We start from the raw sequence: 21,471 nt of genomic DNA on the forward strand, positions 1-21,471 counted from the left end.
GCAACAGAGGCAGCCATAAGCTGGGAAGCGACCGGTCACCTCCTCACATTCCAAACTAGTCACATTGAAAGAAGGTGCTATTGGGCTGCTAGGATACAACCCTGTCCTGATAATGCCTATCGCCTCCAGAGAAAGGAAAGTGCCTAGAAGATGTAAAAGGAAACTTAGTTTGATAGCATCCTGTCTGGCAAGAACTCACTTATCAATAGCTGGGATGTGAAATCCTCACTTCTGTATTGTTTTGTCATTATAGTTCCCACTTTGCTGTTGTTTGTCTGTATCATCTCTGGTTCTGTGATTGTTCCTGTCTGCTGTATAATTAATTTTGCTGGGTGTAAACTAATTAAGGTGGTGGGATATAATTGGTTACATAATCATGTTACAATATGTTAGGATTGGTTAGTTAAATTTCAGGAAAATGATTGGTTAAGGTTAAGCAGAACTCAAGTTTTACTACATAGTCTGCAGTCAATCAGGAAGTGGGGGGTAATGGGTACAGGGAATGGGGGTGGGGAAATTGGAATCATGTTTTGCTAAAGAGGGAAATGGGAACAGGGAATGGGGTGGGGAAATTGGAATCATGTTTTGCTAAAGAGGGAAATGGGAACAGGGAATGGGGTGGGGAAATTGGAATCATGTTTGGCTAAGGGCAGGAATGGGAACAGGGACACAGGTGTAAGGCTCTGTGGTGTCAGAGCTGGGAAGGGGGACACTAAGGGAAGGAAACTGGAATCATGCTTGCTGGAAGTTCACCCCAATAAACATCGAATTGTTTGCACCTTTGGACTTCGAGTATTGTTGCTCTCTGTTCATGCGAGAAGGACCAGGGAAGTAAGTGGGTGAAGGAATAAGCCCTCTAACAGCATGCAGAATACACGGGCAGGGGAGGAGCAAGAAAGGGGTGCAATCAGGGGAGGGGGCAGAACTGGACAGGAAGAGGCTCGGGGTACAGAACGGGACAGGGGGGGCGGGGGAAGAGACAGGGTGGGAGGGGGGGTCTTGGGGGAAGGGGTGGCGAGCTAGCGCACAATCCTTAGAGCCTCAGTATGTAATGCTGGCATCTTAGCATAATGATTATAGACCTGTCCCCTACAACTCTGCCTGCCTGCTGCAGCACTTATTGTTAAGAAACCGAAGATGGATAAGGGAAAAAGAAGAAACCAGGAAAAAATCTTGAATTAGGAGAGGACATTTTAGAGAAAAAAATAACTTGAAATAGTTAGAGAATGGGGAGAAAAAGGAAGACAAAACTCATTATGATAAGAAAGGAAAACACAACAGAGTAGAATATTTTTATTCTATTATCTAGGGATGTTTTGATATTTAGTATCAGAGGGGTCGCCGTGTTAGTCTGGATCGGTAAAAGTGGCAAAGAGTCCTGTGGCACCTTCTCGACTAACAGCCGTATTGGAGCATGAGCTTTGGTGGGTGAACACCCACGTCGTCGGATGCACGCAAAAATATTCCCAGACTAAACAAACACATGCATCCGACGAAGTGGGGATTCACCCACCAAAGCTCATGCTCCAGTACGTCTGTTAGTCTACAAGGTGCCACAGGACTCTTTGCAGCTTTGATATTTATTAGCATTAAGAGGCCAGGATGTTACGGTGGCTTGGCTGTTGCTGTCACACAAACCAGTTGAATCTATTTTTTTCCAGCTTTGGACCAAGAGAGGGATGAAACCCCTCCTTGGACTTTGGGAGGCCACTTGTCCATTTTGAACCGGACAGTCATCTTTTTGGATGGTTTGTCCCCCATCCGGTACTGAGACAAAACTGGGCGTGGTTTTGTCCTGTATTAGATGGGGGATGCCATTCTGAACACCGTGCGTGCAAGATTGTGCTGGCATGGGCGGGAAAGGAGGGTGTGCTCTGCAAAATGGTGCTCCCTTTGTGGTGTGACCTCACATGCACCGTGTATGTGAGGTCACACCAGCGGGGGCCGGCCCACGCCATTCCTGGAAGTATCGGAACGTCCGGTATTCTGGGAACGTTTGAATGGCCGACCTACGTAGACCTGACCCCGCAGGGATCACTACGGTGCTGCCACCCGCAAGTCTTCAAAACTTCTGGGTCAGCCTCTCCTCCTGCACCTCCCAAAAATATTACAGGGTTTGTGAAGAAATTGTGGGAGCTGGCAGCACTGCATCTATCTCAGCCTAGTTTTCTTTTTGCCACTGTGTTGCAATAGGACATGCTGTTTCCTGTCTGCTCTTCTAGCCAGGGCGGGGACAGTATGCTCCACTGTGTTCAGACCTGCCATGTCACAGCGCAGCGACCTTCTTACAAATCCACCTTTCCAGGAAAGTGCAGCTGACATTGTTCCAAAAACCGCTTTGGAATGAGTCTAGGAACACACAGTCCTCTGTCCTGTCTATGCTCTGATTCCAGTTGTCTGGCTGACCTGTAGCCCAGAACCTAGAAATAAAATGAAATTTCCTGTTGATTGAATGGACTGGACTTCATTTACAAAGATTTTTTTTTACTTGGGGGGTTGCACATTTCAGAGCTTCTGCAGGAAGAGCTCATTGCCCACCCCAGGGCTCCTTTGGCAGCTCCATTCCCCCCGCCCCCCCAGCTCCTTGTCTGCCACCATCTCATCGCCCTCTACTTCAGGGATTCATGTCCCCCACATGCCAGGGTCTCTCTGGGGCCCCATTCCCCAGGGTCCCCATATGCTCTCCCCTCCTACCAGGGCTGTGTGTGGGCCCCCTTCCTCCATAGCAGGGTCCCCTATTCTCACACCCATGCAGAGGCGCTGTACACTCCCTTTCCTCTTTCCGCACATAGCAGGTCCCCCATTCTCTCCACCATGGCAGAGGCTCGAGGTGCACCCCCAGTCCTCTCTTTCCCCTCATGCTCCCCTTCCCCCCTAGAAAGGTCCCACAATCTCCCCCAACCGGGGGGTCTGTGTGCCCCCATTTCCCCTTGCTCCCATACTAGGGTTTCCCCATTCCTGCCCATGCCAGCGGCTGTGTGCAAGTGACCATTTCCCGTCCTTATCCGCCTCCTCCCAGTCCCACCACCAGTATTATCTGCCTGGGCGATAGGTCACTCAGGGTGTCAACACATCCAGTTCGACTGGGAGGCTGAGTAGGGTTACTGCTATGCTGGAAGGCACTAATGCACCATCAATCAACTGTTTGATCAATGAATGGAAGCTGGGGCTGTATGCTAAACAGATGGCAGGGGCTCCAGGTGCCCCCCTTTCCCTCTGTGGAGTGCTGATTCCCCACAAATCAACAGGATTCTGGCCATTAATGCTGGAATTGATGGCTCGTGTTCAATAGTTAGTGCACTCCAGGCAAACGCAGTAACGACATCTAGGACTCGTCTTCACGTGCCGCACTATCACAGCGAAGCTGCAGCGTTCTCGGGAAGATGCTGCCTACGCGGGCAGGAGAGCATCTCCCACCGGCGGAGTTAATCCACCTGCCGGAGAGGCGGCAGCTACGTCGTTGGGAGAAGCTCTCCCGTCGACAGTGTAACCCAAGCCTGCTTGGGCTGGTGCTCTGTCCCCCTGTAGTGGCAGCTAGACCAGCTAGAGCTCAATGAGGCTGCTACAGCCTTGGCTAAGAGAGAGGTGTCTTTTAGCTCATGCAATAGAGGCTCCTGCACTAAGCTGCAGAGGTCCCAGGTTTGATCCTGGCTGCTGACAACTGGGTTCTATCGGCGTTACGATCGCGCTGTGTACACGGGGGGGGGGTGAAGCTGGTATAACTCTGTCACTCAGGGGTGTGGATTTTTCACACTTGGTCTGTAGCATAGACCTGGCCCCCCTTGAGTATATGGCCTTTACAAGCTTGGCCAATTAAAGGTTGTGAGGCATGGTAAAGGGGGGCCATAGAAGTACCTGAACTGGGTTAAAATGCACCTTCTCCTAAGGAACAATATCTACAAATCATTTGGAAAGCAGCAGGATACGGACCCTGGACTTCAGGAAAGCAGACTTTGACTCCCTCAGGGAACGGATGGCCAGGATCCCCTGGAGACTAACATGAAGGGGAAAGGAGTCCAGGAGAGCTGGCTGTATTTCAAGGAATCCCTGTTGAGGTTACAGGGACAAACCATCGCGATGTGTCGAAAGAATAGTAGGTATGGCAGACGACCAGCTTGGCTTAACGGTGAAATCCTAGCAGATCTTAAGCATAAAAAAGAAGCTTACAAGAAGTGGAAGGTTGGACATATGACCAGGGAAGAGTATAAAAATATTGCTCGGGCATGTAGGAATGAAATTAGGAGGGCCAAATCGCACCTGGAGCTGCAGCTAGCGAGAGATGTTAAGAGTAACAAGAAGGGTTTCTTCAGGTATGTTGGCAACAAGAAGAAAGCCAAGGAAAGTGTGGGCCCCTTACTGAATGAGGGAGGCAACCTAGTGACAGAGGATGTGGAAAAAGCTAATGTACTCAATGCTTTTTTTGCCTCTGTCTTCACGAACAAGGTCAGCTCCCAGACTGCTGTGCTGGGCATCACAAAATGCGGAAGAGATGGCCAGCCCTCTGTGGAGAAAGAGGTGGTTAGGGACTATTTACAAAAACGGGACGTGCACAAGTCCATGGGGCCGGATGAGTTGCATCCGAGAGTGCTAAAGGAACTGGCGGCTGTGATTGCAGAGCCATTGGCCATTATCTTTGAAAACTCGTGGCGAACGGGGGAAGTCCCGGATGACTGGAAAAAGGCTAATGTAGTGCCAATCTTTAAAAAAGGGAAGAAGGAGGATCCTGGGAACTACAGGCCAGTCAGCCTCACCTCAGTCCCTGGAAAAATCATGGAGCAGGTCCTCAAAGAATCAATCCTGAAGCACTTACATGAGAGGAAAGTGATCAGGAACAGTCAGCATGGATTCACCAAGGGAAGGTCATGCCTGACTAATCTAATCGCCTTCTATGATGAGATTACTGGTTCTGTGGATGAAGGGAAAGCAGTGGATGTATTGTATCTTGACTTTAGCAAAGCTTTTGACACGGTCTCCCACAGTATTCTTGTCAGCAAGTTAAGGAAGTATGGGCTGGATGAATGCACTATAAGGTGGGTAGAAAGCTGGCTAGATTGTCAGGCTCAACGGATAGTGATCAATGGCTCCATGTCTAGTTGGCAGCCGGTGTCAAGTGGAGTGCCCCAGGGGTCGGTCCTGGGGCCGGTTTTGTTCAATATCTTCATAAATGATCTGGAGGATGGTGTGGATTGCACTCTCAGCAAATTTGCGGATGATACCAAACTGGGAGGAGTGGTAGATACACTGGAGGGCAGGGATAGGATACAGAGGGACCTAGACAAATTGGAGGATTGGGCCAAAAGAAATCTGATGAGGTTCAATAAGGATAAGTGCAGGGTCCTGCACTTAGGACGGAAGAACCCAATGCACAGCTACAGACTAGGGACTGAATGGCTAGGCAGCAGTTCTGCGGAAAAGGACCTAGGGGTGACAGTGGACGAGAAGCTGGATATGAGTCAGCAGTGTGCCCTTGTTGCCAAGAAGGCCAATGGCATTTTGGGATGTATAAGTAGGGGCATAGCGAGCAGATCGAGGGACATGATCGTTCCCCTCTATTCGACATTGGTGAGGCCTATTTTGGAGTACTGTGTCCAGTTTTGGGCCCCACACTACAAGAAGGATGTGGATAAATTGGAGAGAGTCCAGCGAAGGGCAACAAAAATGATTAGGGGCCTAGAACACATGACTTATGAGGAGAGGCTGAGGGAGCTTGGATTGTTTAGTCTTCAGAAGAGAAGAATGAGGGGGGATTTGATAGCTGCTTTCAACTACCTGAGAGGTAGTTCCAGAGAGGACGGTTCTAGACTATTCTCAGTGGTGGAAGAGGACAGGACAAGGAGTAATGGTCTCAAGTTGCAGTGGGGGAGGTTTAGGTTGGATATTAGGAAAAACTTTTTCACTAAGAGGGTGGTGAAACACTGGAATGCGTTACCTAGGGAGGTGGTGGAATCTCCTTCCTTAGAAGTTTTTAAGGTCAGGCTTGACAAAGCCCTGGCTGGGATGATTTAATTGGGTATGGGTCCTGCTTTTGAGCAGGGGGTTGGACTAGATGACCTCCTGAGGTCCCTTCCAACCCTGATATTCTATGATTCTATGATTCTATGATTCAATGAAAACCAACCCACCCAAAACAAACTATTTCTCTTTGGAGAAAGAACAAAGCTTTCATTAAAGAATGGGTAAGTCATTTCTTTTGAAAATGTTCGTGAAATCTTCCCTTTTCTTTCTTCAGCTGGCTCTGCTGAGCACAGGCCTGAGCATTGACACTGATCCCCTATAGGCAGGAGCATCCGTAGCCGTTTCCTAGATAATTAATACGTGGCAGCAGCATAATGATTCATTTCAAACTTTACCCTCCTGTGTATTTGGCACCATCCAGCCAGCGCCAGTTGCCTTCTGTCCCTTTGTCAGTGAGTCCAATCCAGCGATGTGTTCCCCAGGTTGCATTGACAAGATATTTCTGCAAAATACAACTTATATTGCTTGCATTTCACCCACAGGACCCTGAGCAATATGATAGTAATCCAGCCACGGCTGCCGGGGGTTAATAGGTGTTACATGGAAAGTCTTCTGCTGTATTTGATTGGTAAGTGAAGGGCCCAGTTCCCATCTGACACTGGTGTAAATCAGGAGTAACTCCACTGATGTCCGCATGCCGGACAGGGGCTTATGCTCCCAGTTCAAGTCCTGGCTCTAGGAGCTCCCTGGAGCTCTCTGTGAAGAAGGGGCTGGGCTGGAGGAGAGAAGTACAGGGCAGAGTCTCCATTTGTGGCACAGAAAGGTGCTACAGAAGCACAACAAAGTGGGAACCAGCTTCCCTCTGAGTCTCCTTTGGGGAGGGGACTGGAAAGCCTGGGAAGTGGTGGACTCTGGCTCCACCCCCGATGGCTTGTGGCATGGGGCGGAGATATCACAGGTGATTGGAAGGTGATTCAATCATCCTTCAGGCCGCTGTGAAGTTACTGCTCTCACCTGCTCTGCCTCCGTGACAATGGAGCTCAGGTGCGAGTCCTGAGACACACAGAACTGCTCGGCCTCCTCCCAGGACTTTGTCTCTCGTGAGAAGTAATAGAGGTTCCCACCGTTAAATCTCCAGCCGCTGGAGAGCTTTGTCAGCACGTCACCTAGGAGCAGAGACTGAGGTCAGAAGTGCAGTACAAAGGTGCTACACTCTCCTGGGAAATACACAGAGAGGTCAGGATTTCTGGAGCTGCTTTTCCCCCAACCCTCTGCCTCTCGACAGCTACAGATTCAGGGAACTTCTAAGCCATGATTCTTTCAGCACAGAGCAAGCCCTGACAGCAGCTCCTTCCCGTTTACTGCAAAGATCTCTTCACCTGAAGGCCCCCATTGATTGCACCAATGGTTCCATGGTGTGGAGTGTCTCTAAGGGGACGTCTATACAGCAGAAAAACCCCAAACCATGCCGCAGCGAGCATCAGACCCTGGGTTAACAGTCTTGGGGTCCTGGGGCTTGTGCTGCGGGGCTAAAAGTAGCAGTGTAGACATTTGGGGCTTGGCTGGAGCCTGGGCTTCAAGACCTTCTCTGCTCACTGGGTTTCAGAGGCCAGGCTCCAGCCCGACCCCAAACATCTACATTGCTAATTTTAGCCCCGTAGCACAGGTCCCACTTGTTCTTTTACCAGAAGAATACACACCATGAGTGTCTTTTTATGGGACAGATGGTGCCTAAAGTTTCCAACTTTCTACTCAAACAAAACCAAAGACCCTTGCCCTGTCCCCTACCCTGCCCCTCCTCCGAGGCCCCGCCCATGCTCCGCCTCTTCTGTGAGGTCTCCCCTACTCACTCCATCCCTCCTCCCTATGTCATTTGCTCTCCCCACCCTCTCTGATTCTCTCATTTTCACCAGGCTGGTTCAGGGGGTTGGGGTGCGGGAGGGGTGAGGGCTCCAGGGTAGGACCTGAAATTAGGAGTTCAGGGTATGGGAGGGGGCTCCGGGCTGAGGCAGTGGGTTGGGATGTGAGAGGCGGTGAGGGTTCTGGATGGGGGTGAGAGCTCTGGAGGGGGGCCAGGGATGAGGAGTTTGGGGTGTAGGAGCGGGCTCCCGGCTGGGAGGTGGAGCTGAGGGGTTCAGAGTAAGAGAGGGGGCTCCGGTCTGAGGCAGGGGGTTGGGGTATGGGAGGAGGTACGGGCTCTGGGCTGGGGGCTGCAGATTCTGGGGTTGGGCCAGAAATGAGGGGTCCAGGGTGCAGGAGGGGTCAGGGGTCCAGGCTTCAGACGGCGCATACCTCAAGCAGCTCCTGGAAGCAGTGGCATGTCCCCACTCTGGCTCCTATGCGGAGGCGCAGCCAGGCAGCTCTGCGCACTGCTCCATCCGCAGGCACCACCCCCGCAGCTCCCATTGGCCGTGGCTGCTGGCCAATGGGAACTGCAGAGCTGACGCTTGGGGTAGGGGTAGCGTGCAGAGCCCCCTGGCTGCTCCTACACACAGGACCCAGAGGGGGGACATGCCCCTGATTCCAGGAGCCACACAGAGCCACAGCAGGCAGGGAACCTGCCTTAGCCCTGCTGTGCCGCCGGCTGGACTTTTAACACCTGGTCGTCGGAGCCGCTGGGGTCTCTTTTCGACCTGGAGTTCCAGTCGAAAACTGGACACCTGGCAATCCTAATTGTACCCCTCTCCAGCCTGCATGTGGAAGGGCCCTCCAAGTACAGATCTCCCCCTTTGCAGGTAGAATCACGAACTCCATGGCACCGTTCCCCCTCCCCACCCCAGACCTGGGGCACTCTCTCTCCACAGTCCAGGGGCTGTGTAGGAGAAGGGGGTATAGCCAGGCTGAACTGTGGGGTGCCATGTCTTCCTCCCGCCTCCAGCCTTGTGGAAATCACCTGGGGAAGGTAACCCACGTTCAAGCTGCATTATAGTTTCTGCAAAGCCGATGTGACGACCGCCGTAGGGGAATGAGCCAGGAGCCTCCAGGGCGGGAAGCACGAGTCACTACAGCTTGAGCTGGAGAGCCAGACCCCGTAGCTGGAACTGAGACAGGCTCACACCCTCCGTGGATCGGGCACGGAGCAGGGGCACGTAACAAACACTGACCAGTGGTTCAGACTGAGCTCCCCACGAGCCCAGGAGAGGAAGAGATGGGTTGGCTGCCCTCTTTCACCCTCCCCCACCCCCTTACTTTAATGCCTGTCCCACTGGTAGTTAGATTCCCTGCAGCATTTGCTCCCGTTACTTACTGTACTGCTTCCGCATCGTGGCACGGGAGGTACCGACTTCCTCCAAAGGGCCCATTAACAGCTGCAGCGTGTCCAGTAATGGGCCTAAAACCCATTAAAATAGTTAAAGGGGCACTGCCATGCGGTGTAGGTCCAAGCGTTAGCAATTGCCCACCCCAGGATCTCAGATGATATTCTGAGGGTTTAGGATGTCTTGTGTCCATAGTTGTAAGCTCCAGGCATACTAGGTCTGAACGGACCCGGGCCTGACTCACAGTCCAGCAAATACCCTGAAGTGACACAAAGTGTAGATAAATGCAGTAAAATACCCACCTATGCATGGGGTGCCATCTTCACGCCCCGCTGGAACGAATGGGACAACACATGGAGTAAGGCACTGCTCAGTGTGAGTAAGGGGATCAGTAGGAAAAGCCAGCAGACAAGATTCTAATACTTTCTAATATAATAATAATACTTGCCATTTTGTTCCAGGGCTGGTGAATAAGATGCATTGCCAAGCTTCAAAAAGTCTTTGATTCTCTGAATCGCTTCTGCAACTTGGTGTTTCTTCCTGAGCTCCTGGTGATCTACAAGAGATGACAGGAGGGAGAAATAACTGGAGAGTCGACACTTTGCCCCCTGTCTTCAGAGGAGAAAGAAGAAATTGGATTGCAATGCCCTCCCCCACGCCGGTGGGTGCTAAGGGTTTGTCTACATGAGAAAATTAAATTGGTTTATAAACTGATTTGGTTAAACGGGTGCAACTTCCTTGTGGGGAGCCTCATAGTTTAGTTTCTGAATGCCTCAGACTGATTCACTTAAAGTCAATTTCAGTGTAACACACTCATACTGAAATAAGAGTGTTCACACACAGACATTACACCTGTTTAACTAAATCATCTGAAGGAGACGCCGCAAGCTTAGATTAATAGATTTTAAAGCCAGAAGAGATCATAAGATCAGCTAGTCTGCCCTCCTGCATAGAACACGCCAGAGAATGTCTATGCTGATGCTGCAGGAAGCCTGGATCACGCTGTGGTATTTTCCTAAATCTTCCTTCCATATATTGTAGTTTGAATACAGAGTGACATAGGGCATGTGGCATAATTACAATTCCTCAATATTTCCATTCTAAAGGATCTTTTCAGTTGATTAGGCGTTTGTTAGCTTTCATGTTTTGGGCTGAAATTTATGGATCTATGCCTTATTTTTGGTCAAATTCTATTGGCAATTACCATGGTATATATCTGAATGGACACTGCTGTCACTGAATGAGTGAGGGATGTGTAATAAATTAGGCAGGCATCCCCTCAAAGGCGAGAGAGGACAAAAATACATATTGAACAAATTCCTCATTTCCTGCACACTGTCCAGCCTTCACACTGGATGAGACAAGGAGCCAGCAGAACAAAGAGAATGTGATCCTGTACTTATAAACTATTTGTAACCAATGTCAAAGTGTGGGGGAAGACTTAAGAGTTTTTGGGACTAATTCAATTTTGGAATTTTCTGACTTTTGAATGGTCCTACTTGCAACCTTCAAGTTCTTTTTGTAACATAGTTAAATATTAAAAAACCCTATCATTAAATGGATGTTTTTTGTCAGAGAGTGAGCGAGCCTGGAGCACTGGGCCTGGTGTAAGAGCTAAGGTCTGAACCATAGTCAGCAAAGTCAAGCCATGTATGAAAGCAGATGCTTACACGTTCACTGTCCGATATATGAACTTGGCAAGGGCACTGCCTTGCTAAAACACAGGCACTCCTAAGAAGCAACAGATACTGGGTGTGTATGTGAACACATTCCAAAAGATCAGCCCAGATACATCCTGACCTAGCACAAGATAAGAGGGTTTGACAGAAATGAGGAAGAGGGATGTTTTGCCCATGACATCTGGAGCAAGGTAACCAGCAGATGTCACGGGACACATAAGGTGGGTAGATAAATTGTTTGTCTCAGACTATAAATGTCAGGGGACCTCGCCTTAGTCCTGTGTGTGGCCGAGGAGACAGCAGAAATTCCCACTGCTGACTGAGCCATTCCTTGCAATGGGGGACTCATGCGTTAGTCTATCTGTAGCTCCTTGGGGACACTAGGACTGTGCCTTGAGGGCAATAAACCTGGCCGAGTGCCTTTGTCAGCGAACTGTGCCAGTGGTCTTTCTTTATGAGTAACATCAAGGTCTGTTGAATTAGCAGGCTGCACTCTCTGCTAGTGCTGATAACACTGGAGCTCCAAGAACAGAAGAACTGAGCAGCTGGAATGGCTCAAGCAGCCTGAACAGTATTACCGAGGCAATGGCATTCCAGCCTTCAACACTTAACAGCTTTTTGCTACCCTCCTCCCACCTCCACCCCCCAAAACTCACATAAATGTTGAGTTTATAGCTATAGTTGAACTTACACATAATGGTCATAGTAACAAAAGAAGCACTGAGGGAAAGACTCAGCAGCATAAGTACAGCACGCAGGATGACCTCTCTCTTCTGAGATGTCTCAGGTAGTCTTCCTTGAAGGAGAAGAGGAAATGTTACAGCTGCATTGCAAGGGCTGAAATGCTATTAATTATAATAAAGATAAAATCATATACTAATACATTAAAAGAATACACACACACAGAGTCTTATAAATATTTAAATTTATTAAGTGGTTGTGTAAATTAGAAATTCATAGATTCATAGATTTCTAGTCCAGAGGTACCACTGTGATCATCTAGTCTGATGTCCTGCATAACACAGGACAAAGGACTGCCCTGAGATAATTCCTACTTCAAGTTCAATAGCTGTGGTTGATGTAGAGTGTACCTTTCGGAAAAACATCCAGTCTTGATTTTTAAATTTCCAGTGATGGGGAATCCACCACAGCCTTTGATAAGTTGTTCCAATGATTAAGTACCCTCACTGCTAAAAATTTGTGCCTCATTTCTAGTCTGAATTTGTCTAGCTTCAACTTGCAGCCACGGGATTGTGTTATACTAGTGGTTTTCAACCTATGGTCTGTGGATCCCTGGGGCTCTGCAGACTATGTCTAAGACATCGATGAAAGGTTGTTGTTACCACAGAACAGTGGTTTTCAACCTGTGGTCCACACATTCCTGGGGGTCCACAGACTATATCTAAGATTTCCAAAGGGATTTGCACCTTCATTCAATATTTTTAGGAGTCCACAACTGAAAAAAGGTTGACAAAGACATAACCACTGTTATGCCTTTGTCTGCTAAACTGAAGAACCCTGTATTATTAAATTTGGGTTCCCCAAGAAGGTACTTATAAACTGTGATCAAGCCATCCTTTAACCGCTCTTTCATAAGCTAAATAGACTAGCTCCTTGAGTTTCTTACTAGTGGATAGCAGGGAAGAAGTAGATGTGATATATCTGGACTTTATTGAGGCTTTTGACACAGTCCAACATGATATTCATAGAATCATAGAATCATAGAATATCAGGGTTGGAAGGGACCTCAGGAGGTCATCTAGTCCAACCCCCTGCTCAAAGCCGGACCAATCCCCAACTAAATCATCCCAGCCAGGGCTCTGTCAAGCCTTACTTTAAAAATATCTAAGGAAGGAAATTCCACCACCTCCCTAGATAACACATTCCAGTGTTTCACCACCCTCCTAGTGAAAAAGTTTTTCCTAATATCCAACCTAAGCAAACTAGGGAAATGTGGTGTAGATGAAATTACTATAAGGTGCGTGCCCAATTGGTTAAAAGACCATTCTCAAAGAATAGTTATCAATGGTTCACTGTCAAACCAGGAGGATGTATCCAGTAGGGTCCCACAAGGGTCTGTTCTGAGTTTGGTACTATTCAATATTTTCATTAACGACTTGGATGGTGTAGTGGAGAGCATGCTTATAAAATTTGCAGATGACGCCAAAGTGGGAGGGGTTGCAAGAACTTTGGAGGACAGGATTAGAGTTCAAAATGATCTTGACAAATTGGAGAATTGGTCTGAAATCAATAAGATGAAATTCAATAAAGATAAGTGTGGAGTACTACACTTAGAAAGGAAAAATGTGACAAACACAAAATGGGGGGGGGAGTGGTTAGGCAGCCGTACAGCTGACAAGGATCTGGGACTTATAGAGGATCACAAATTGAATATGAGTCAAGAACATGATGCAGTTGCGAAAAAGACAAATGTCATTCTGAGTTGTATTAACAGGAATGTCATATGTAAGACACAGGAGGTAATTGTCCCACTCTGCTCAGCACTGGTGAGGCCTCCTCCGGAGGCTTGTGTCCAATTCTGGGCACCGCACTTTAAGAAAGATGTGGACAAATTGGAGAGAGTCCAGAGGAAAACAAAAATGATAAGAGAAAACCTGACTGTAACAGGGTGCCTTGCCCTGCCAGCTGGAGAGCCTGGGGCTAAGCCAACCCGAATACGGAATGAGCCCCACCTGAGGGGGATAAGGCAGTTCTCTACAAAGAGCAGGAAAAGAGGGAAGCACAAGGAGCTGCAGCTATGCTGAAGGATACTGCAGGGAGAAAAAGGGGTGCTGCAGGACCACGGCACCACAGAGCATGGAGGGTATAGCTCAGTGAGTGGGAGGCAGTTGGGGTGCAGGAAACCCTGACTGTGTTTGAGACTGAATGTCAGAGTCCCAGCAAGGGAGTGCTGGGCGAGCTGCCTGGGAGATCAGACTGGGCCTGAAGAAGAGCCCTGGGGGCAAGAGAAAACACAAGGACTTTGTGTGGTTGGAACTGGCTTTCATTTGGGACTCTGGGTTGTTGTAAACTGGTTCTGTACTAAACTAGCCCCATGTAAGAGCGTTATTAATCAGAGAAAGCCCCTGTAAATTCTTAAAGGGCCCTTATAAGAAAAAAACTCAGTGGTGAGGCGCCTGCAGAGACATCCCTGGCCAGGAGGGGTCACTATATACATGGTCATCCTGCTATACTGACTGATGAAAGGTTGAAAGAATTGGGCTTTTTTAATCTAGAGAAGAGAAGGCTGAAGGGGGAGCTGATAACAGTCTTCAAATATGTTAAAGGCTGTTATAAAGAGGATGGTGATAAGTTCTCCATATCCACTGAAGATAGAACAAGAAGTGATCAGCTTAGTTTGCAGCAAGGGAGATGTAGGTTAGATATTGAGAAAAACTTTCTAACTCTAAGGGTATTTAAGCTCCGGAATAGGTGTCCAACGGAGGTTGCGGAGTTCCCGTATGTGGCACTCAGTGCTCCAAAGCAGTACCCTGGCACCCCCACATCTACCATGGTGATATATTTATGATATGTTTTGTACAAAGTATGTCTTGAGAAGTATCATTTTAAAAGGCTTGATCTGTTGAACATTGATATCCTGTTGGATTGTATGTGCTGTTATTGTATGTGGAGTTATGAAGTTTTGCTGTGTGTGTGTGTGTGCGCATTACTGAAATATGTTGTGAGGTTGGAAACACCCACAACCAGCCTATCAGGTGCAACAATGGAGGAGCCAGACATGCTGATGGCCCATTAAAGGGAATCCACACTCACAAGGACTGTTCCAGGAATCTGTACAATGGAGACTTCCCAGAGAGAACACAGGCAATGGAGATTGCTTGACCCATGTCACAAGCATAGATGTTTCCAGCAGGCTGGAAGAAACCATAAAAGAGGGGAAGTGACATCATTACTTGGCCTCACTTTCCCCCCACAAGGCAACACCTGGAAGCACATAAGGAGAACAAAGACTGACAAGGGGAAGGTGGTCCCAGCCTGGAAAGGAGAATTCCAGCTTGTTTAGTAAGGAACTATATCATCAGGATGAGACACTGCTTGATTCAAATCCTGTCTAGTTAATAGAACTCAGATTGTGATTTTACTTTTATTTCTTAGGTAACCAACTTTGAGCTGTACTCTTACTACTTATAATCCCTTAAAATCTATCTTTCTGTAGTTAATAAATCTGTTTTATATTTTACCTTAAACAGTGTGGTTTGGTTGAAATGCTTGGGAAATCTGCTCACTGTACAAAAGGTGGTGCATGCCCTCTCCACGTTGAGGGAGGGGCAGACTGCGTAATAAATTTACACTGGTCAGGCTTCTGAACAGGGCAGGAGGGTACAGCCTTGGGGTCCTAGTCTGGAGCCTCTCTATTGTTAGTTCGTGAGTGGCTGGTGAAAACATTCATGTAACTCAGCTGCGTGTGTCCCTGCCTGTGGATGGCTGTGTAAGTGCAGAACCTGGAGAGGTTTGCAGCTTATCACAGCATCACAGTGTGAGAGGGAGCCCAGATTGGTATGTCAGAGGGCTCAGCGGTATTCCAGTTCCAGGTTGCACCCCAGAGAACCCGTCACACTGTCATTGGAGGTTTTTAAGAACAGGTTGGACAAACATCTGTCAGAGCTGGTCTAGGTTTACGTGGTCCTGCCTCAGCACAGGGGGCTGGACTAGATGGCCACTCGAGGTCCCTTCAAGCCCTACATTTCTGTGATTCAGTAAGACAGGTTTTCTAATACTTTAATAATTCTGGTGGCACTTTCCTGAACCCTCTGAAATTTATCAACATCCTTCTTGAAGTGCAGACGCAGGAGCTGGACACAGTATCCAGCAGCAGTAGCACCAGTGACCAACATAAAAGTAATACACCCTCTTCACTCCTACTCAAGAAAACCTGGTTATGCCTCCCAGGATCACATTAGCCCATGTGGCCTCAGCATCTCCCTGGGAGCTCATATTCAGTTTATTACCCACTGTGAGTCCCATGTCTTTTTCAGAGTCCCTGCTACCCAGGACAGAGTCCCCCATCCTGTAAGTGTGGCTCCATTCTTTGTTCCTAGATGTATGGCTGTACATTTGGCTGTATTGAAATGCAAATTGTTTGCTTGTGCCCAGCTCACCAAGTGGTCTAGCTCGTTCACTGACCCATCCTCTTCACTATTTGCCACTCCCCCATCTTTGTGTCACCTGCAAATTGTGTCAGTGATGATTTTATGTTTTCTTCCAGGAAAACAAGAACTGATCCCTGCAGGATACTACTAAAAACACACCTGTTCTCTGAGATTCCCCATTCACAGTTACAATTAGTTAGCCAGTTTTAAATCCATTTAATGTGGGCCATGTTGATGTTGAATGATTCTAGTTTCTTAACCAGTGCCTGGTTTGCAATGGCGCCAATGATGCCATGGCACCGGGCCCACACTCAGAAGGAGCCCGGGCACCTAGACTGTGTCCCCACCCCCTGCTCTGCCCTGAGGCCCCGCCCCTGCTCGGCCTCTTCCCCCTGAGGCACCACCCACCGTTTGCTCCTCTCCACCCCTCCCCCTAGGGCCTAGGGGGGAAAAGCTGATTGGGGGCAGGCTCTTGTGGGGAAGAGGCCAAGCGGGCGCAGGGCCTCGGGGGGAAGAGGCCAAGTGCGGGTGGGGCCTGGGGCAGAGCGCAGGAGAAGTGGGAGGCGGGGCTACGGTCCTGGCGCTGGGGCCCACAAATGATTAATCTGGCCCTGGCGGTACCAGGTCAAATGCCTTACAGATTGCAATTATATTACATCAACACTATTACCATGATCAACCAAACTTGTAATCTCATCCAAGAAAGATAGCAAGTTAGTTTGACAAGATCTATTTTACATAAACACATGTTGATTGGCATTAATTGTATAAACCTCCTTTAATTCTTTATTATTTGAGTCCCATATCAACCACCCCTTTATTTTGCTTTGGATCAACATCAGGCAGGCAGGCCTATAATTATATGGCTGTGGGGGAGGGGGGGAGTCTGTCCCTTTAACGGTAGTGGTGGCTAGTGCTTAGCCTACCCTGATTGCATGGCATGCCCCTTTAAGGTTTTAGGAGAGTCTGATGTCTTTTGGGGAAGCTGTATGAACTACACAAACTAGACCCCAGGAGAAGGGGAATATCTAGAAATTTTGGAAATTCCAAAAATTAGTTCTGGCAGGAAGTGGCTGAACCAATTCAGATAAAATAAGAATCTTCTCCTCAGATCTGATCATTTTCTTTTAAAAAACTGGTCAAGCTGTCTTTCTGTACAGACAGATTCATAGGGCCAGAAAGAGGCATCAGGACCATCCTGCTGACCTCCTGCATAACACAAGCCAGGGTTGTTTTCTTTGGCCCCTCTGAGGTGGAGGAAAAATTCAGAAACAGATTGAGCACCACTTGTGCAGCTCAAGCTGTCAGAGCAGGCTGTGCGTCCCATACCCTGCTTTGAGCAGGGGTTGGACTGGACGACCTCCTGAGGTCTCTTCCAACCCTGATATTCCATGATTCTATACCCACCAGTGACTGCCACTCAGCAAAGCTGAACTGCAGAGAAAAGGAAGCCCAGGAAAGATGAAATAAAAGACCGAATGCTTCTTACCTTCCCCAAGTTGCCGACTCGGAATTACTCTGGTCACATTCTGATAGGTATTTTCCTCTTTTCCTGCCCACTTTGTGAGTGGAAAACTTCGCAGCTGGTCCATGTCAGGTGGTCTTCCTGACTGGTTTGTGAATGTCTCTCTCACCCAAATGTGTGACTGAGAAATAAAAATGGGAAATGAGATCTACAAAGTCTCAAGGACAACAAAACCAAAACGGCTCAGACCACAGATTGCCAAGTCAGACACCGCTGTGATCTTTGAGCGACTGCAGGTGTAGGGAGAGATAAGGGGGATCAGCCAGGCTGCAAGTTAGCCACAAACTATGGCATGAACTGACACAGACCATTCCACAGGCAAGTGTCCAGATCACAAAACCTGCCACAATTGTTCAGGAGACTCGCGATGGACTGTGCAGAAAGGACAAGAGCTAGGAGGCGAAGAACGCTCAAAGGGAGCTGGATTGGTGTGGGGGAAGCTAGCACTGTGCTATATCTGGTCTGTGGCTAAAGTGGACTTTACTTGCAAGGGATGCCAATCATAGAATCATAGAATATCAGGGTTGGAAGGGACCTCAGGAGATCATCTAGTCCAACCCCCTGCTCAAAGCAGGACCAATCCCCAATTTTTGCCCCCGATCCCTAAATGGCCCCCTCAAGGATTGAACTCACAACCCTGGGTTTAGCAGGCCAATGCTCAAACCACTGAGCTATCCCTCTTCCCCCCAGCTGCTTTCACCAACACGAAGAGTCAACAGGCAGCTCAGACAACCTTCTGATCCCCACTTGCTTTGGGCTACTCGCAGAAAACTAGAGGAAACCTCTATAATTGCAGCACCAGGGACTAAGCCAGGGGTGGGCAAACTTTTTGGCCCCAGGGCTGCATCTGGGAATGGAAATTGTGTGGCGGGCCATGACTGCTCACAAAATTGGGGGTTGGGATGTGGGAGGGGGTGAGGGCTCCAGTTGGGGGGTGTGGGCTCTGGGGTGGAGCCAGAAAGGAGGCTTTCAGGGTGTAGGAGGGGGCTCAGACTTGGGTGGGGGTTGGGGTGTGGCTCCATCTGAGGGTGCGGGCTCTGGGGTGGGGTGGGGTTGGGGGTGCTCCGGGCTGGGACCAAGGGGTTTGGAGGGTGGGAGGGGGATCAGGACTGGGGCAGAGGGTTGGGACACGGGAGGGGGTCAGGGGTGCAGGCTCCCGGTGGCGCTTACCTCAAGCAGCTCCCAGAAGCAGCGGCATGTCCCCGCTCCGGCTCCTATGTGGAGGCACGGCCAGGCAGTTCTGCGCCTTGTCTGCAGGCGCCGCCCCTGCAGTTCCCATTGGCTGCAGTTCCCGGCCAATGGGAGCTGCAGAGGTGGAGTTGGGGCCCCATGGCTGCCCCTACATGTAGGAGCCGGAGGGGGGACATGCCACTGCTTCCAGGAGCCACGCGGAGCCACAGCATGTGTGGAGTGGGGCAAGCCCCCGACCGCACTCCCTGGTTGGAGCACTGGAGTGGGGCAAGCCCTGGACCCTGCTCCCCAGCGGGAGCTCGAGAGCTGGATTAAAAGGTCTGAAGGGCCGGATGCAGCCCCGGGGCTGTAGTTTGCCCACCTCTGGACTAAACCCTGCTTGTCTTCCTCACATGCAGTCCATCTCCCCAAATTCATCATCTTTATGAGGTAATAGAACAGCAGGGGAAACTATTAATTAATAAATTATTATGATTGTTGTTATTGTTATTATTATTAATTAATTAATTGGTAGTCCAGAGGCCATTTGTTGCACACAGTGAAGAGGTGCTCCAGCAACTTTGCGATAGGTTTGTGCTAGCTTGCGGTGACTTTGGACTAACCGTTAATCTAAAGAAGAAAATGATTTTGGCACAAGGTGTGTTGACTGCACCAGATGCTTCAATGGGTAACGCCACATTAGAAGTTGGACACAAGTTCTTCTTCCTAGGATCAATTGTATCAAATAACTTGTCTCGATCACTGATGAGCTTAATTCTTGCATTGGAAAGGCAGCTAGCACATTCGGCCAACTGGCCAAGTGTGTGTGTGATAACAGGAAACTAACTCTGAACACCAAAATGTGGGTCTACCAGATGAGTGTTCTGAGCATGCTGCTATATGGTGGTGAGAGATGGACCACCTATAGGAGGCACAACAGAAAGCTAAACTCCATCCACACCTGCTGTCGTCACCATCTTCTAAATATCAAGTTGGAAACCAAACTTCCTGGCAACAAAGAACTTGAGAAAGCAAAACCCCCAAATTTCATCACTAAACACAGATTTCTTCATTGTTGTCTTAATTACTGCTCTGGATGAACGATGGACACTCTCCAAAGGGTCTCCAGTATGGAAAACTTGTGAATGTCCCAAGGACCTGAAAACTTTCAACACTGACCTGGTAAGCTAGGAAGCGAGGGTTAGCAAAAGGCCGTGCTGGAGGGCTGCACTGCACTATGGAATCAAAGAGGCTGGCGAGAGGTGGTTAAGAGAGAGGGGGAAGCAAAGAGAGAGAAGAGGAAAGGGCTCAAGAGCTAGTAAAGCACCCACTTCCTCCTCTGGTCGTGTGCCGTATACCTGCACTATTTGTGGCAAAGATGGTCGCTCGAGAACTGGATTTCCTAGACTCATGATGCTGCAGCACGAGTCACAGTGAATCAACTGGTTGGTGCTTGCACCATCGGCTTTCAAGGCACTCAGTTACCTATTCCAGAGGGCCCCAAGCAGAATTGGGGACCCACTGTGCCAGGTGTGATGCTCGCAGACCAGGTGCCAGCTCATGCGAAGGTCCCCATGCCTCAATGAAACACTGACAAATTCCTGGTTGGAATAAGTCTGGCTCACCTGTGTGTCAGTGTTTTTAAAATAGGTGTTAGAATTATAAGAATGTGTTTGGTGTTTAGATTTTATTGAATACTTGAGTTGCTGCCGGAATTCATCTCTCTTATAGTATCTGTATCCCACATTGTAAAGTACAGAAAAGGGCAACAGAAATGATTGGGGTAAGGAACAGCTTCCATTTGAGGATAGATTAATAAACTGGGACTTCTCAGCTTGGAAAAGAGACGACTAAGGGGGGATATGATTGAGGTCTATAAAATCATGACTGGGATGGAGAAAGTGAATAGGGAAGTGTCATTGACTCCTTCCCATAACACAAGAACTAGGAATCATCAAGTGAAATTAATAGGCAGCAGGTTTAAAACACACAAAAAGAAGGATTTCTTACCACAACACAGTCAACCTGTGGAACTCTTTGCCAGAGGATGTTGTCAAGGCCAAAACTATAACAGAGTTCAAAAAAGAACTAGATAAATTCATGGAGGATAGGTCCATCAATGGCGATTAGCCAGGATGGGCAGGGTTGGTGTCCCTAGCCTCTGTTTGCCAGAAGCTGGGAATGGGCGACAGGGGATGGATTGCTTGATGATCACCTGTTCTGTTCATTCCCTCTGGAGCACCTGGCATTGGCCACTGCCCGAAGACAGGATACTGTAGATGGACCTTTGATTTGACCCAGTATGGCCATTCTTATATTCTTATGTAATATTTGAGTGGTTGTATTGTGAGCCCCTGTGACTATGTAAATCACCAGACAGGAAAGCGACATTACTTAGTATGAAAGGCTGGTCTCCAGCAGAAGGTGTTATGTCCTGGCCAACAGGGAAGGTCCATTGACACCAGACAGACAATAGTGGGATTTTAAAGAGCACAAAGGACTTAGTTGCTCTGCTATCCCCATCCCCTCTCCGTGAAGACGAGTCATGCAAGTGGATTCCTCCAGTCAGCTGAGTTTGCAGCTCAGAGCACATGGGAAGAGGGGGATAAAAACCCTAACAAGAAGGAACTGGATCTCTACACTGCTTGGAATTGGGGTGGTGGAAGGTTTTCGAGGCATAAGCAAGAGACCCCCAGCTGCTCAGCCTGAGTTAGCCCTAAGGGACATATAGAGCCTTGCTTATTATAGAAGCTTCTCTTACTTTTTGAAACTGA

At 48.7% G+C, this 21,471-nt stretch overlaps 1 protein-coding gene and 1 long non-coding RNA gene across 2 annotated transcripts in view; both read right to left on the reverse strand.

Moving 5' to 3' along the window:
* Positions 1 to 1,604: 1,604 nt before the first annotated feature.
* Positions 1,605 to 9,273, reverse strand: LOC140910054 (C-type lectin domain family 4 member F). The gene is made up of 4 exons (XM_073340164.1): positions 9,203 to 9,273; positions 6,970 to 7,121; positions 6,351 to 6,457; positions 1,605 to 2,420 (listed from the first exon to the last, which is right to left on the reverse strand). Exons 1-4 carry the CDS (start codon positions 9,255 to 9,257, stop codon positions 2,267 to 2,269), a joined length of 468 nt encoding a protein of 155 aa, XP_073196265.1. The 5' UTR covers positions 9,258 to 9,273; the 3' UTR covers positions 1,605 to 2,266.
* Positions 9,274 to 11,620: 2,347 nt separating this feature from the next.
* LOC140910055 (uncharacterized) overlaps positions 11,621 to 21,471 on the reverse strand; it is a 36,259-nt gene continuing 26,408 nt past the window's right edge. Inside the window, exons 2-3 of the long non-coding RNA XR_012158409.1 lie at positions 17,492 to 17,648; positions 11,621 to 11,687 (exon numbers count right to left, since the gene is read on the reverse strand). This is a non-coding gene — a long non-coding RNA (uncharacterized LOC140910055). The remainder of the gene's footprint in view (positions 11,688 to 17,491; positions 17,649 to 21,471) is intronic.

The sequence above is a fragment of the Lepidochelys kempii genome, chromosome 4, assembly GCF_965140285.1.
Source record: "Lepidochelys kempii isolate rLepKem1 chromosome 4, rLepKem1.hap1, whole genome shotgun sequence".
Taxonomy (NCBI): domain Eukaryota; kingdom Metazoa; phylum Chordata; order Testudines; family Cheloniidae; genus Lepidochelys; species Lepidochelys kempii.